General features: G+C 35.3%; 1 protein-coding gene across 3 annotated transcripts in view; it reads left to right on the top strand.

Moving 5' to 3' along the window:
- The window catches only part of Kat6a (lysine acetyltransferase 6A), a 135660-nt gene that overhangs the window by 90701 nt on the left and 28386 nt on the right, over nucleotides 1–16573 (top strand). For 2 of the 3 annotated variants that reach the window (XM_063239907.1, XM_063239906.1), the window contains 5 exons: nucleotides 3174–3289; nucleotides 3865–3946; nucleotides 5715–5850; nucleotides 7267–7583; nucleotides 9749–9867. In XM_063239907.1, the coding sequence (XP_063095977.1) occupies nucleotides 3174–3289; nucleotides 3865–3946; nucleotides 5715–5850; nucleotides 7267–7583; nucleotides 9749–9867 (770 nt within the window). The remainder of the gene's footprint in view (nucleotides 1–3173; nucleotides 3290–3864; nucleotides 3947–5714; nucleotides 5851–7266; nucleotides 7584–9748; nucleotides 9868–16573) is intronic. The other variant, XM_063239909.1, reaches the window with a different exon arrangement.

Raw genomic sequence — 16573 nt, 5'->3', positions numbered from 1 at the left:
TCACAGTTAAATACTGTATTAGCTTTCTGTCACTTTATTACATCTTTAAAATGAGGAAAGGTTTGTTTTGTCATAGCTTTAGAGATTTTTATCTTTGAGACAAGGTCTCACTGTAATTTAGGCTGGCCTCGAACTTGACCAATCTTCTTGCCTTGGCCTCCTGAGTCTGGGATTATAAACATGCTACCATGCTCAAATAATTCTAGAAATTTTAGTTCATGATCAGAAGACTCCAAGACAGAAACATCATGGCAGAGGCAGAAAAAAGGTACAGCTTTCATGGGTGGACTCTAGTGAGCTACTCCCTCCAGCAGAGTCCCTGCATTCAGCTCCAATTCATCAGTACAACACATTGATGAGTTCAGCAAGTTCATGATCTAAGTGCTTTCATGGTCCAACATGGCTTCTGAACGCTTGAGATTTCAGGGGGAGATTTTAGATTTAAACTGTAACAAAAACCATAAAATCATGAAAGATTAAATAAAAATATAGTTCATGTTACATAAATGCAGTATTTTCCAAACTATTATACCAGCATAATCCCTTCCCCAAATGTAATTATGTATACAAGACATGAAAAAGAATCTATTCAAGTAGTCATTATCTTTTGCTGTAGAAATAAATTAATCTAAAATTAATCAGCTTAAAGCAAAAACAAGCATCATTTATTTCCTGCTGTTTCTGTGAGTCAGGAACTTAGGGTTTGGCTTATCTTGGCAGTTTTGATTTGGAATCTTTCATAAGATAATAGTTAAGGTTTTTCTTTTGTGTGCCTAATATAGAACCCAGGGCCTCGTCTATGTCAGACCAGCACTGTACCTGTGAACTGTAATGCCTAACCACAATTAAGATGTTAGCTGATGCTTTTAGCACTTGAAGGCTGGCAAGTGATGCTTCTTCCTATTGACCAGAAGACTCAAGTCTTTGGCCCTGGGGACCTCTCTGTAGGGCTGCATGAGTGTCCACAACATGGCAGTTGGCTTCCCTTGAGCAAGTATCCAACCTAGTATTAGAAACTGTCATTTTAGTCGTTTATCCTGTTAGTTATCCAGATCAGCTGTCTTCATTGTAGAAAGTGAAACACACAAGGAGCACCTTAGAGTTTGGCCTCACAGTAACTAAGGGAGAAGAGTCATATATGAAAGGTATTTTCTAAACTGAAAACTGACAAACCCAAAATAAAAAGCAGAAGTAGTTTGGAGAAAATAAAAGAGTATGCTTCCAAATTGAAGCACAGAGTCAGAAGAAGTCTGTGAACAATTTATGTGAGAGAAAATTAACTGTTGAATATATAAAGTTTACCCAAGTTATAACAAATGTACAGCAAACATTAATGAACTTAAAAGATGACAGATGCTCAATCTAGAGCTAATGCAATTATGGTAAAAAATAAATTTTGTACTTCAGTAATGGCACTGAATATCAAATTATAGCTTTGGGAAAATGTTTTGGCAATTCACCTCAATCTATGAAGTTATAAAATGTTTAATTCATTCCACTTACCAGTCTCACTTTAGAGAATTTATCCTGAGATTAATTTAAAAAAAGAAAAGAATCTGTAAACATGAAATAATTTTAGTGATCTTTCATTAATAGTTATGGATAGTGGTCTAAGATCTTAATGATAGGAAAATGATCATATGGATTATGGTGTATCAGATTAGTGGAATATAATAGTTAAAGGAATATAAATTTAAAGTTTACTTGAATAAAATAATAAAGAAAACAAGAACTATAGATTCTGTGATTAAAACCATTCAAGGGCTTCCAGCCAAGTTAAAAAGGAAAACATGAAAATGGGTATAGGATAGTGGCAGTAAACCTATGGCACATGTGCTACAGGGGGTTGTTTGTATCTTTGACAGCTCTAAAAGGTTCACTGTCACTGTTCTAGGGTGGTGAGGTTAAGAATGAAGTGTTCACATCCCTTCCCCTCTTCCTTCAGTGAATAATGCTTTGATGATTAACTAAGTTTGTACAATTCTTTAGGAATATGGAAGTGAGGAGAAAAGATGATTTAATGAGCCCTTTGTCTCACCAGAGGAAAATAAACATAACCTTAACTTTTATAGGAGAAAGACAGATGTTTTCAGCGCTGAGGATAATTGGCTTACTTTGAGGACATCTACCTTTTTTTTTTTTCTGGTACTGGGAATCGAATTCAGGACTTCGTGCTTGCCAGGCAGGCACTTGGGCCACTGAGTTATATCCCTGGCCCTGGCTACTTGGATTTTTAAAAAATTTTTTGATGTTTTTGAGACAGGGTCTCACTATGCAGTTCAGGCTGGCCTTGAGCTCACTTTGTAGCCCAGGCTGGCATTGAACTCACAGTGATCTCCCTGCCTCAGCCTCCTAAGTACGGAGATTACAGGTGTGTGCCACTGAACCTGGCTGCTACTTTGAATTTTTGAGAATCAAAAATTACCCCTATAAGAAGAATAATTTTTTTCTGTTGCTGTTAATTCTGGTATCAATAGTAGTACTGTTTTTGGTTTTAGTTTGAGCAGCTTAAATCATGGATGATTATATCATTTTAAATAAGATTTTTATTGCATATTTTAAAAATACAATGCCAGGCATAGTGGTACACGCCTGTAATCTCTGTACTCAGGAGTTGGAGGCAGGAGGATCCCAGTAAGTTCAAGGCCAGCCTGGACTACATAGCAAGACTTTGTCTCAAAAGCACTGAGAGAGAGAGGGAGGGAAGGAGGGAAGGAGAGAGGAAAAAAGAGAGAGAGGAGGAGGAAGAAGAGGAGGAGAAGGGGTTATTTTAAAAAGTGAAGAGTATGAAAGTATACAAAGTTAAACGGAAAATGTTCCTTCAGAATGTTTGTATTTTCTAAAATGTTGCCAGTTGCTTTTTGTGTACTCTTCAGAGGTGACCTATATGTTTGTGTCCATGAACATACCAGGATGTGTATAAACATAACACTTTGATACAGGCTTAATGAAAGCTTGTAATATATTTAATAATCAAATTAGAGGATGTTTAAAATCTTATGTAACATTAAGAAAACTGAATTGGGGTGCCACATCCTCCTAAGACAAATGGTGGGCTTCCAGTGTCGTGCTTTATTGGGTATATATTTTGTATTTAACATAATTGCCTTTTTATACATTATTTAGTACAGAATAATTCTTGATTCTTCATTCATGAATTTTTTTCTTCTTAGGTCATCCATCCTGTTTAAAATTTTCCCCCGAACTAACGGTTAGAGTGAAGGCCTTACGGTGGCAGTGTATTGAGTGTAAAACATGCAGCTCCTGTCGAGATCAAGGCAAAAATGCAGTGAGTGTCTAGCCTTCCTACTTGCATATTCTACGTAGAAATAAGAATGTACAGTGGTGTTTTCACCTATGTGTAACTGGTTGTCAGTCCCGGAGAATTTAGAAGAGTACCCTCTTTAAGTCACATTCCATTAGCTTACATATTTCTAAATAATTTATAAAGCATTATAAGTATATATGTACAGAGAGACTGAGTTACTTACAGAAATGACCACAAAATTTATTTGAGCAATATGAAGGTAATCATTTATGAACATGGCCCTCCTAATCACAAGGTATCCTTTTTTATTAAGATAGATCGAGTTTAGCTTTTTTCTGGCTGTTGAATATACAAGAAAGTAATGAAACTGTAACTTTTCATCAAAAATTGGATGAAGGGCAACTCAGTTTGCTGTGATTTTCAGTTTTTGCTAACTCAGATTGTTTCCTTACATAGTTAATACAAACTGAAGAAACAATATTATGGTAACTCATCTCTTTTGAGATCCTGAGTTTCATAGGTTTTATATGATCCTGTTGACATGTTTTTCAAAAGGCTAAGAAGAACTGTCTTTGCCTTTATTTTTTCCTCTTAAGGATAACATGCTCTTTTGCGACTCATGTGACCGAGGTTTTCACATGGAATGTTGTGATCCACCCCTCACTCGGATGCCAAAAGGTAAGCCACACTTTCTGAAATGGAATATGTTAGCAAAAGCACAATTTTCTTACTATTAAAATGTAAAAAGTAATGGATTCTTTGAGGGGAGTATAAATAGGAAGAAAGCAGTCACCTTAAAGGTAGGGGTAGTCTGTTTAGGCATCTTAACATTTTTGCACACTAAGGATTTATTACAGTTTTCCTTTATTTTCAACGTGCATTCAGGAGGGGTGAACTGATTCATATAAAAATATTTGCCAGTTACTAGCTAGATGCTAAAATACTTATGTATTACCTTTAAATTATCATTTTTTAAAGAAGGAAATGAAATTGTGTGAGGTTGTTTTGGTTATATTACTGCTCAGCACTTTTGAGGGACCCTGAGCTATTGAGATCTGATTTTATTTGAAATTTAGAAACAAAACTTGTATAAAATAAGTTGTGAAACAACTAAATGTTCAGATATAAATATACAATTTAATGTTAGTCCTGTTAACATTTAACTTCTATTCCTTGAAAGGGTATTAGGATATACATAATTACCTTTTGTTACTTTTTTTTTTTTTAAGAAAACTTAATTAGTCATCCCTCTTTTGTCCTATCACAAATCCTATTCCAGCTTTAGTTTTGTGGTTTATAAACTTCTTAAGTAAAATGCTTCCTAGGATATTTTATAGTGCCTGTCTGGAGAAAGTTTCCCTATTGATGGAAAAGAACACATCCTTAAGTTACAGTCAGGTTATCCACTTTAATGGTCTTCTTTAATCATTCTTATGCCATTCTGTTATTTTCTTAGTTAATACAAATTAAGGAAATCCAACAGTCTTAAATTTAAGAATATTTAACCCTCTTTCTATTTAGTATTTGAAGTCCATAGACAAGAAGCCTTCTGAACAATCCTCCAAGATAAAGATTTTCTTAAAATTTCTGTGTATTTAACTTATAGAAGAGGTTTTATAGCAGTTTAATGCAGGAAACATTTTATTTTGAACTTGTCTCAGATTTACAGATAAGTGGCAAAAATAGGACAGAGCCTTTATATTATTTCCGAGCTTCTCCCAAGGTTACAGTTACTAAAACTAAGAAATCAATGATTCTTGCCTATGCCAATCGTTACTGTAATGCTTACATAATGTGACTTTTTATTTTCACTATTTTTTTACCTTTAATTGGAATTTTGCTGTAAAAATGAGCTATTCTTTTTTCACTTTTGTTTATTCAATTTAATTTTAATTGGATCTCTATGGGTTGTCATCCATTACTCCAATTGTTTTTTGTTTTGTTTTGTTTTTGCTCAAGTTGTCCTAGATTTAGCCATTGGGTAACTCATTTGAATTGGCTCTTGTGTCCTTTTGAAATTTCTTTTTTTTCCGGACTGGGGATTGAATTCACAACCTTGCGCTTGCCAGGCAGGTACTTAAACCACTGAGCTAAATCCTCAGCCCCTCTTTATCATTTTTTAAAATGCCTTTACATTTCTTTTTGTCTGGCATTATATGACCTTTTAGGTTTCTTGTGTTTACCCTGTGCTGACCTTGAATCAGGTGTTAGCCTATAGAAACCTGGCTGCTTTTTTTTATAGGATTGTAACTAGACATTGCAAGCTCTAAGTGTATATGCAAATCCCTTCTAGTTATTTATAAGATTTTGTGTGTATGTTTTCATGCTTACTTTTGGGGGTTGGGGGAAATTCATTAGATTTTCAAATACTATTCCTTGACCTAAAGAAAGTAGACTCCAGTGTATTTTTGTCTATCATCTCTTGTGTGGAATTTTTTCTTTATAGGCATGTGGATATGTCAAATATGTCGACCTAGAAAAAAAGGACGAAAACTGCTACAAAAGAAGGCAGCACAGATAAAACGACGTTATGCTAATCCAATAGGACGTCCAAAAAACAGGTTAAAGAAACAAAACACGGTGTAAGTTGTACTTATGGCAAGGTGAGGGGAGAAAAGGATAGGGCTTTCTTTATAGTGTAGGACTCACTTGTTTTCTTTTTGAAAAACCCATTTTTATTAACTTGTGCTTTTATGTAATAATAATGGCTAATACTTATGGGAGCCCTTAATAAAGTGCCAGCCACTATTGCATGTACCTTACATGTGCTAAATTACTTAGTTCTGCCAACAGCCCAATGAAGTGTAGGTACTGTTGTTACCTGTGGTTTTCAAAGGAGGAAACTAAGGCAGAGAGAGATCTTCCACAAAATTGTATAGTTTGGTATTAAACTAGGGTTAAAAACCAGGTAGTCTGACATCATTCCTTTTATTGCTTCTTATAAAAATAGAAAAGAAAAAGAAAAAATAGAAAAGAAAAATTAGTTATTGTATTAGCATTTTGGGTTCTTCTCCAGAGCTGGTCTCAGTATCTGTTAGGTACACAAATCACTGGGTAGATTCTTCATATTGGGGTGATAGCTAAATCTTGTTTTTGTTTTCTCCCAATAAAAAATAATGTGTTTTCTTTTGTTAGCAGAAATTAGAAATTGTGGACTAGGAACCTGGGCTGTATCTGGAAAAGAGAAAAAGATTTAATAGCTAATTCTATCCATATATACAGTAATTCACCTTTGATGATATACATAAAGTATCTTCAGATTTATAAAATCTCTTCATTTTAAAAAAGTTTACATAAGTTTTTTTAGTGATATCTTGAAGATGTTATAACTGAAGGATCATCAATAGCTGAAAATATAATGAGCCAGTGTTACACAGTACATGTGTGGTGCATATGTGTATGTTTGTGTGTTTCAGTACAGGGAATTGAATGTAGGGCCTAGGAAGACGCTCTATCATTAAGCTACATCCTTAGCCCTTTTAAAAAAGCAGTATTTTGAGACAGAGTCTCACTAAGTTGCCAATACTTATAATTTTTAAATTTTAACTTTCCTATACGATGATCTTTTGATTTCTGGCCTCCAGTAAATAGCCCATCTTTGTGTTTAGAGGTAAAGGTATAACTGAGTTGGTACAGAAATCACAGCATCATGGGTTTTTATGCCTGAAAAGGATGCTGTTCTCTGGTCCAGCTCTCATTTTACAGTGAAGATACTGACAGGATTTGATTTGCCTAAGATGTACAACTAGTAAGGGGCAGAATTATGACTTGAACATGTACTCTGATCTCTGACTTAGGATTCTTTTCAGTATTACTCAATTTCTTAGATGTTTCCAATCATAATGCTTCTCATTCATATATTACTCATAATTTATAGGACTTTTAATATGTTCCTAAAAATAAAGCTTAAGTATATATTTTCTAGGTTACTTATTAAATATAAATCTTATAATGATTTCTTTTAATAGTTATATTTTTTTCCCCTTTTGATTCTTTAGATCAAAAAGTCCCTTCAGCAAAGTTCAAACTGGCCCTGGAAGGGGTCGGAAACGTAAAATCACTCTCTCCAGCCAATCAGCATCATCATCAGAAGAAGGCTATTTAGAGCGAATAGATGGCTTGGATTTCTGCCGAGATAGCAGTGTCCCCTTGAAGTTCAACAAGAAAACCAAAGGGCTCATTGATGGCCTTACCAAATTCTTCACCCCTTCCCCTGATGGGCGGAAAGCTCGAGGGGAAGTGGTAGACTACTCTGAGCAATATAGAATCAGAAAAAAGGGAAACAGAAAATCAAGCACTTCAGATTGGCCCACAGGTAAAAGTTTGAAACAAACCTAGAACAAAAAGTGTTCCAAAAGTGTATTATTTAGAGTAACACTAGTTATTTAGATTATATATGAATACTAAAAAAAACTGGTTATGGTGGTTAAAATCTATTGAGGATATATGTAGCAGGAATTAACGACTAACGTTGCAAAGTAGACTAGTAGGAGCTTGTAGGCAACAAAAGAAGTTGCTTTTTTGGTAGAAGCACTAAACCATTTAGGATATAATGTTGAATCAAGGACAACTTCATATTCCTCAAATTACTAAATAAATTATATAATGATCAGCATGATTTATTCTTAGTAAGAAATAAGGAAAAGAGCAGAGACAGTGACTGCATATGGTAAAGCATACGGTAAAGACCAAAATATATGCAAATATAATAAGGTCACTGATTTTTCTGCCTCTCAATCTTGGTAAGCGTATTTATAAATTCCATGGATTAAACTAAGAGAGAACCATAACTGCCCATTAATAGGTTTAATTCCCTAGTTTTCAAAGTAGACAACATCTGTGGAGAGGACTCAACAGTGTAACACATAACATAAGAAGAATTTGATTAGCTTTCCAGACAGTTCAAGGTCTTTTTTTTTTTTTTTTTTTTTGTCTTTGTCCTTTTTTATCGGTACCGGGGATTGAACTCACGACTGCCTGCTTGCAAGGCAGGCACTTATGCTGCTGAGCTAAATCCCCAGCCCCTCAGTTCAAGCTTTTAATGGCCTTATTACTGAGCCATGAGTTCAAAGGACTAACCCTGGGAATAGTAGGGTTTTTGAGAAAAGTAGAAAAATAAGAATGAACTCTTGAATAAAAAGAACCAAAGTTACAGTGTATGTTAACTTTGATTTCCTCCCCCAAATGTCCCATTGGTAAGTGATTCTGTTTACCGCTTCTTTATTCCTGCATATAGAATGGTTGATTGGTTTGATGCAGGACGGAATGTTATCATTAGTTTCCCACTTTTCTACTTGATTGATTTTTCACCAGAGTAGCAATAATCTAGTTACTCTTTAAGCATTCAGGAGTTTGCATGTAGATTCCTTTTAGTCTGAGCATGAATATAAACAATCTGTTTAGATTGATCTTAGAAGGAAAGAATCCCAAAGCATTTCCTAATGAAAGACATTTTTGCTTTAGCTGTTTGCTCTGGATATAGATTATTAGAAGAATGTACTAGAAAGTTTTAGGAATAGAAATTATTAGAGGATGCATGAAACATGGAGAACTAACTAAATTTCAAGCATCAGTATGGTGTAGTGCTTTGATAGGCTCTGACATTTCCTTTATAAATTGTAGATTTCAAGGAACAATGTGTACCTCATCTCATGGTGCTGCGGCCTGCTATACTAAATCTGTGCCTATATCCGTCTATGTCATGCACCTAGGGGTCATTAAAGTTATATAGTACCTTTAGATTGTACTTTTTTTTTTTTTCAGTTTGGAAATAATGTCAACAATGAGTCTTTGTCCTTTTTCTTCTTGTACAACATGAATAACAGAGAGCCTGTATGTACAGTCGATTTGAAAAGAACTGTCACTGATTGGTCTTTTCAGCCATACTCATACAAAGAGGAAATGAGGCCATCAGCAATGTCATCTTCAAATGCAAAGGATAATGATCTACATAATCCCCAAATACTCCTTTCACTAATTTTTTTGCCCAGTTGAGGAAGAGCCATCATTTAGTGGATGATTATATTTTTTCATACTTACCCAGAGGATTATCAACTGTGATCCTCAGGTTTGTGGAGTTTGTGCTTTAACAGGGCACCCAGAATGTCAGGGGAGTTAGTATTTCCTGGTGTCAGTTAAGGTAGCTACTTAAAAATTATCTTTTTGAATGTTGATACATTGAACTTATACTAAGCATCATATTCATTCTGTTTAAATCTTATACCCTTTTTCTGTTCTGCCTATTAAAATGTAATCTTTTTTAATGATGTTTAAATTTGGTTATATCATTTTAGGAATTATTAAGGCAACTCAGAATTTTCACTAAAAGGCAGATGTAGTACGTAAAATTCTTTACTGAGTAGTATCTTTCTACCAGTTTAATACTGTTCTTTTATAATATTAAGGTCTTCGTACTGGAAGCCCATGTACTAAATTTCAAGAATAGTACAAATAACACAGTCACCCTTTCTTTATGTGCAGACAATCAGGATGGCTGGGATGGCAAACAAGAAAGTGAGGAGCGACTTTTTGGGAGCCAGGAAATCATGACTGAGAAAGATATGGAATTATTTCGTGATATCCAAGAACAAGCACTGCAGGTAAAGTTGGATATTCAGGTTGAACAGTGAAGCAAGTTGTTGATGGATGAGAAAGAGACAGTTATTTTTATTGTGGGGTAAAACAGTAGAAGGAACTTATCATCTGTTTGGAAAAAGAGGTGTGTGTATGTTTGTGTGATTCTGCTGGTTAGGGTATTCCTTTCAAACTCAAACTGCTCTGGCTTTGCACACAAATACATTGTCTTGATTACCAGTATTAAATGTACTTGTTTTGGGGGCTGGGGATTTAGCTCAGTGGTATAAGCACCTGCCTTGCAACCGCACAGTTGTGAGTTCGATCCCTGGTACCAGTTTAAAAAAAAAAAAAAGCACCTGTTTTATGTATTTTCTGTCTTATTGTGTAACGAATAGTTTGGGATTTGACCAGACAAACAGAAAGCTTCTTGTACATAATGAAGTACCATATTCATTAATTCAAGAATGACTTTTTAAATTCCTTGTGGCACGTAGCAAGATGCAAATACACAGACCCTGCTTTGTAGCAGATACTGACGAGGCTAAAGTGAGTGATGAAATTTCTTCTCTCAAGTCTAGGAGAGACTTATAATAAGAATTTTAATATAAAAAATCAATTATGGAGTACATGATATTGGAAGATGACTAGGGAGATCAGAAAAGGAGTCATTGTGGGGTATTAAAAGACATGGAGTAGTTTATCAGTACAACAGGGAATAGGGTCTCTATAATTTGAAGAAACAGTTGAAGATAGGGATAGTATGATTAATTGTAATAAAGTGGTTGGGATAAAGAGCCTTGGGTGTAGGAGATAGGAAATGAGGTTGGGAAAGTGCAGAGAATAGATCATGAAGACTCTGCTAGGCTATGCTCGTTTAGCTTGTCTCTTCCTTCTTGCCACCAACCAGTTTACTAAGTTAAGTTCTCTGTTTTTGATCTTAAAAGTTAAAATATATAAAGCTAATGCTAAGGATTCCAGTTTAGTAACTAAAACTGAATTAAGAGACCTGTTGGTGGCTGACTAGACTGTGTGTCATTGTGTGAAAACTTTTAAAAAATAAAAACAGCAATATAAAGACTCACCAAACATTACTCAGCATTCTACTGTATTATTTGACAGAGCATTAGTTGTAAGTCAGATGGACATGATTTTAAGTCTTGATCTGTCATTTACTAACTTCTGCTTTGGGCAAGTTGCTTAATCTCTCAGTGCCTGTTTTTTTTCCTGCTAATAAGTAAAATGAAATATTACAGGTACTATTGTGGATATCTACATGAAGTTCAGGGGGAATTTAAAGTGGGAAACAGTTAACTTTCTTTCTGACTGGAAGACCATTTTTCCTCTAACTTGTAGACATAGTGCTAATGTCCCTCTACTCCCGATTATCGTGTATATTTCCTTAATAAAGAAAAAAGGACATTCTTACACCTGGCCATGATCCAATCATCAAGTTAACTTGCCACAAAGTGCTATTATTTACAGACTTTATTCAAATTGCACTAATTATATTACTAATATTATTTATAGCAGAAGAAAAGAGAGCTTCTCTTTTTTTGGTCTGCTGTCCAGGCTAGGGTCATGTGGTTCATTTTGTTGTCTCTGTGCTCTCCTCACCTGGATCAGTTTCACAGTTTATCTTTCATGCCCTTGACACTATTGAAGCGTACAGATTGTATATTTCACAGCAGGTCTGTCACATGGAGCTTGTTTTATGATTCACCATGATTTGACAGTGCCACAGAGGTGCTTCTCACTGCGTCTTGTTAGAAGATGTGGAATATCTGTCTTATTACAGTGATATAGTCTTTATTCATGTAGTTAAGAAGGAGGCATTCTGCCAGTGTGTTTTCTCTATAAAATGATTATTTTCTGTAATTACCCTATGGTAACATACTTTGAGACCATGAATGTATTTTGTTTCTCATCAAACTTTTACCCATCAGATTAGCATCCAGTGATTTTTGCCTGAAACATCAACTTCCCCTGAAACATAATATTCTAATTTTACCATTTTTTACATAATTTTCTCATTCTGCCACTTCTTTTATGTTTATTAATTGGTATTCTAGAAGTGGGACCATTTCTTCCTTCCTATTTACTCATTTTGTTTCAACTCAGATTATTCTGTTTTATGTGGTATATCACTTGTTGCTATTGATATTTATTTTGATGTTTGAATTGTGTTAAGATTGGCTAGAAGTTGGCTTTTTCTTTTTGACATGTCTCATTGTTTTTATTTTGGTCACAATATGATGTCCTTGGCTCTTTTCTAGCCTAATTCCTCAGTTTCTTTTAATGGAGAATGGGGGTAATTGGGAATTGTGTCAGTTAACTTTCTTTCACTGTGACAAAGTGCCTGAGATAATCTACTTAAAAGAGATTCGTTACTTCTGCTCACAGTTTCAAAGGTTTCATTCGTAGTCTCTTGGCAGTGTTGATTTGTGGCCCATGACAGGGCAACACATCATCACAGAGAGCATGTGGAAAAGGAAGCTGCTCCTGAGATGATGGCCAAGATGCAAAAAGAGAGAAGGCAGGAGTAGGGTCCCTGTATCTCTTAAAGAATACGCCCTCGGTGACCCCACTTCTTTCCACTAGGCTTCACCTTCTAAAGGTTCTGTTGCCTTCTGGCAGTACCACAGAGCTAACAACCAAACCTTAAATATAGCTTTGGGGGATGCAGAAGACCCAAACTATAAAAGTAATTCTATTTTTATATTTGCTGAGGCCCAAAGAAGTATAATCTTTCATTGTTTTCTTTCTCTTTTTTTCCCATACATTCAATGTGTCAGCAAATCCTGCTGGTGTGCCTTCAGAATTTATTGAGAATATTATTGCTCTGAGTCTCTGATCCCACTGTCATCTCTGGTTTGAACTATTAGAACAGCTTTCATCTGTTCTTTATCGAAAACCAAATTGTTTTCTGACTTAACTTGGAGCATACCCCTCTTCTGCTCAGAAAACCTCTGACATCTCAGTTTTGCTTGGAATTTTCAAAATCCTTACCATCCTCTCCAGGATCTGTGTGATCTTGTGCCTTCCCACTTGACTGGCTCCTCCCCTTCCATCTTTGTCTTTGTTTACTGTCCTCTGGTCTTAGGCCTTCTCCTCTTGCTCACACACCTGGGTGTATGCCTGCCAGGGAGAGTCTTTGCACTCACAGCTCCCTCTGTCTGGGTGACTTTTGATGTAGTCTAGAGGCCTTGTTGGCTTCCTGCTCACTGCTTTTGGGTTTCTGGCCATGAATCATGTTATCAGAGAGACTTCTGTGACTCCCAGGCTACTTTTACCTGCCTTGTGTAACTCTGTCTCCTTACCTGCTTGCTCTTTTTACATAATACTATACTTACCACCTCTTGAATTTAGATATTTATTTTTAGAATGTAAGTGCCTTGAGAACAGAAACTTTCTCTTTGGTGATGCTATATACTGAGTACAGTAGTACTTTGGTTGATGGACTTGATTCTTCCAACAGTTCTGATTGCAAACAGAGTCATGTGAGAACCATATCAAATTCAGTGATTTGGTACAGTGTTGACCTTATGAAGAAATTTGATTCAGTTCTGTCCAGTTTGGTGGAGAGAATTAAGTTTGTGGGCCAAGGTACAACTGGATTGGCTCAGTGAACGTTCGTTAAATGATTAGGTACTTGGGTGAAATTTTTGGCTGGGAAGAATGGAACAGGAGTTGAAATAATAGGGTGCTAATAAGCCTTGCTGAAGACAGTAGAGACATTGTAAATTTATGCTGATAGTAATATGGCTAGTTGTATATTTCTTCCAGGTCTTTCATTAAATTCCTGGTGTTGCACATTGTATCAGGCATCAAAGAAATAAACAGCTGAATATAGAAGTCCTAATTCATGCTTATTTGAATTGGCAAAGCACTAAAATTCTGATAGTAGTGGCATTCCTTTGTAAAGTTCATTTAATATTGATATGCTTGACATGAAACTAGAGCTGTATGGGAAGACCAAAAGTCTGCCTCCTGAAGCTCTCACTCATAAGCAACACAGACAGGAAGCAGTCATAAAAATAAAATTATAATTTCTAATTGCAGTGATCTAGATTACTGGGGATTATGTTGGAGGATGTGTGAGAAATAAAGACTTTTGGGGGAAATAATTATACAGAGATCTAAAAGATGAATAGAAAGACCACAGGCAGTGCTACGGAGAAGAGAGGAGGGAAAGATTTTTCAAGCAGACAATAGGGTACCTCTCTGGCTTCTGCCACTTGACAGGCTAAAACAGGAGGATCACTTGAGCCCAGGAGTCTGGACAATGTAGCATGACCTCCATTTTGGAGAGGTGGTTTTGTGGCCATTATGTGAAGAATGGATTGGAATTAAGCAAAAATGCAGTCAGGAAAATCATTTTTTGCAGAGATTGCGTAAAAGAAATGGTAGCTTGGACTAGAGAGATGGTGGCAGAAATGGAAGGAAAGTAGATGGAAGTGGATTATATTTTGGAGATGAAATCAAGAGAACCTGGTGATAGATTCAATTTTGGGGGAGTTTTTTTTGTTTTGTTTTGTTTTTTAAGGAAATAGGAGATTATCAGTAAAGAGCCTTAATTTCTGGCTTCAGTGTAATAATGAAAGTGATTTGGGAAAATTAGTGGTAGTTAGAGTATGTTTTTGAATAATAAAAAAGTCATAAAGATAATATATAAAGTTATTTTTGAGAGCGCAGAGTTGGCTTTGTACAAGCTACTTCCACCTGTTTGTTTGTTGGTTCGTTCATTCATTGATTCACTAATGCGTGCTGGAGATCAAACCCAGGCCAATTCTCTACCACTGAGCTAGTTGCACTCACTGTCCTTTGTGTTTTGCAAGAAGATTTTATTTTGGGGTCTGAGATAGTCTTAAGAGCAACACCATCAAGGAGTAAATGATAAAGACTTTTAATACTGGAATCCAACCAACCAACAAACCCATTATTTATTGGGTACATATTATGTTGTATAAACTGTTCAATATAGGAGCTATAAGGAAAATAGAATTTTATTCTCATAGTTTCTAGTAGAAAACAACAGGAGACATGAGAAAGTATGATATTATCTCAGAATGAGTGACTAGAGTAGGAAAACAGGGGCCTATTTGAGGTTAATGATTATTATTAATTGACTGATTACTCTGGCTAATTTCCTCCAACTATTTTGAAACTTTGAGGATGACAATTTATATTATGTAGAAAAATGAATTAGTAAGAGTGGGATTTTGTTGTTGGATTAGCAGAAAAGGAAGTGAAGAGTATATGAAAAAGTGAGATTTTTAAGGGAAGATCTTAAGAGTTGGAGGAAGAAAAGAACATGAGAGTGAAAGGCTGGTAGGATCACTAAATTATATAAATCCTACAAAAGGAAACTATCAAAGGGCTGAGCACAGAATTGTAGGTTTTATCATTGCTTAAGGGTAAAAGAACTAGCAAAGATGTTTAAGTATAGAACAAAAAACTATATGTACTACAGTACTTCCCCAGAAGTAGTCTCTCAAGCTTTTGTGGCATAGTTGGGTATCACTCTTTAGATAGAACAATTATCCTTTATCCACAACTGAAATCCAAAGAATATTGAAAACCTAAAAGAAATTATTGTGATAAAATATATATGATATAAAATTTACCTTTTTAACCATTTGCATTATTATATACCTATTACCACCATCTGTTTCGAGGTCCTTTTCATCTTTATCTGGCAAAACTGATAATCTGTACCCAACAGTTGCCCTTTCTCCTTTCCTGCCAACCATTGTTTTTATTTTCTCTTTATTAACTTTACTACTCAGGTGTCTTATATAAGTGGACAATGTTTGTTCCTTTATATCTAACATTTTACTTAACATCTTGCCTTCAAGATTTGTTCCCATTTTAGTATATGTGCTAAGGTAATAGCATCACATTTTGTTTATCTGTCGATCCTTTAGTGAACTGTTGGGTTGTTTCCACCTTTTGCCCATTGTGAATAGTACTGCTGTGACATTCATGTGCAGATACCTGTTTGAGCATTCTTTTTAAAAGTTTTAAGAACTGTCATCATGCTTTCCACAGCTGCTGCACCATTTTAACTTCCCAGCAGCAGTGAGATGAGGTTCTAACTTCTTTGCGTCCTCATCCACACTGTTGTTTTGTGATGTTTCATTTTTTGCAATAATAACCATCCAAGTGAGTATAAAGTAGTATCTTACTATGGTTTGATTTGCATTTCTCTAATGACTAATGCTGTTGAGCATCTTTTCACATGCTTATGATCCATCATGTTCACATCTGTATGTCTTTGGAAAAGGAAATGAACATTTTACAACTCATTTTACAGTAAATCTCATTTTTCCAGAACTCTGTTGTTGGAAAAGCATGATCTGAACCGATGTGAGTATGTTTATGTTTGAGTTAATCTGAGTTTTCATATACATGAGTTCTGTTCTGGGAGAACATTCATAAGTTGGCTTTGTTCACAAAGTGAGTCTTAACACAGTTTTGACACAAATATACACTGTAAAGCACAAAGAGAATAAAAACATCCCCCCACAATAATACTGTGAATTATTTCTACTTTTACAGTTACCTTTAAGTGGCAAAGTAGACATGTGAACTACTTCCACAATTTGTTCACATCTATGAATGTTTACAATGTGAGGCCTATTCTTACCTGTGAAAGTTTCCAACTTGAATGTTTGTAAGTCAAGACTTACTGTATTTTGCTAAAGAAATATTAATTTGTCTGATTATGGG

Source organism: Cavia porcellus, unplaced genomic scaffold, assembly GCF_034190915.1.
Source record: "Cavia porcellus strain 051 isolate PalLab524CR breed Dunkin Hartley unplaced genomic scaffold, mCavPor4.1 scaffold_29, whole genome shotgun sequence".
Classification (NCBI taxonomy): Eukaryota; Metazoa; Chordata; class Mammalia; order Rodentia; family Caviidae; genus Cavia; species Cavia porcellus.
This window is presented reverse-complemented; position numbering and strand designations above follow the sequence as displayed.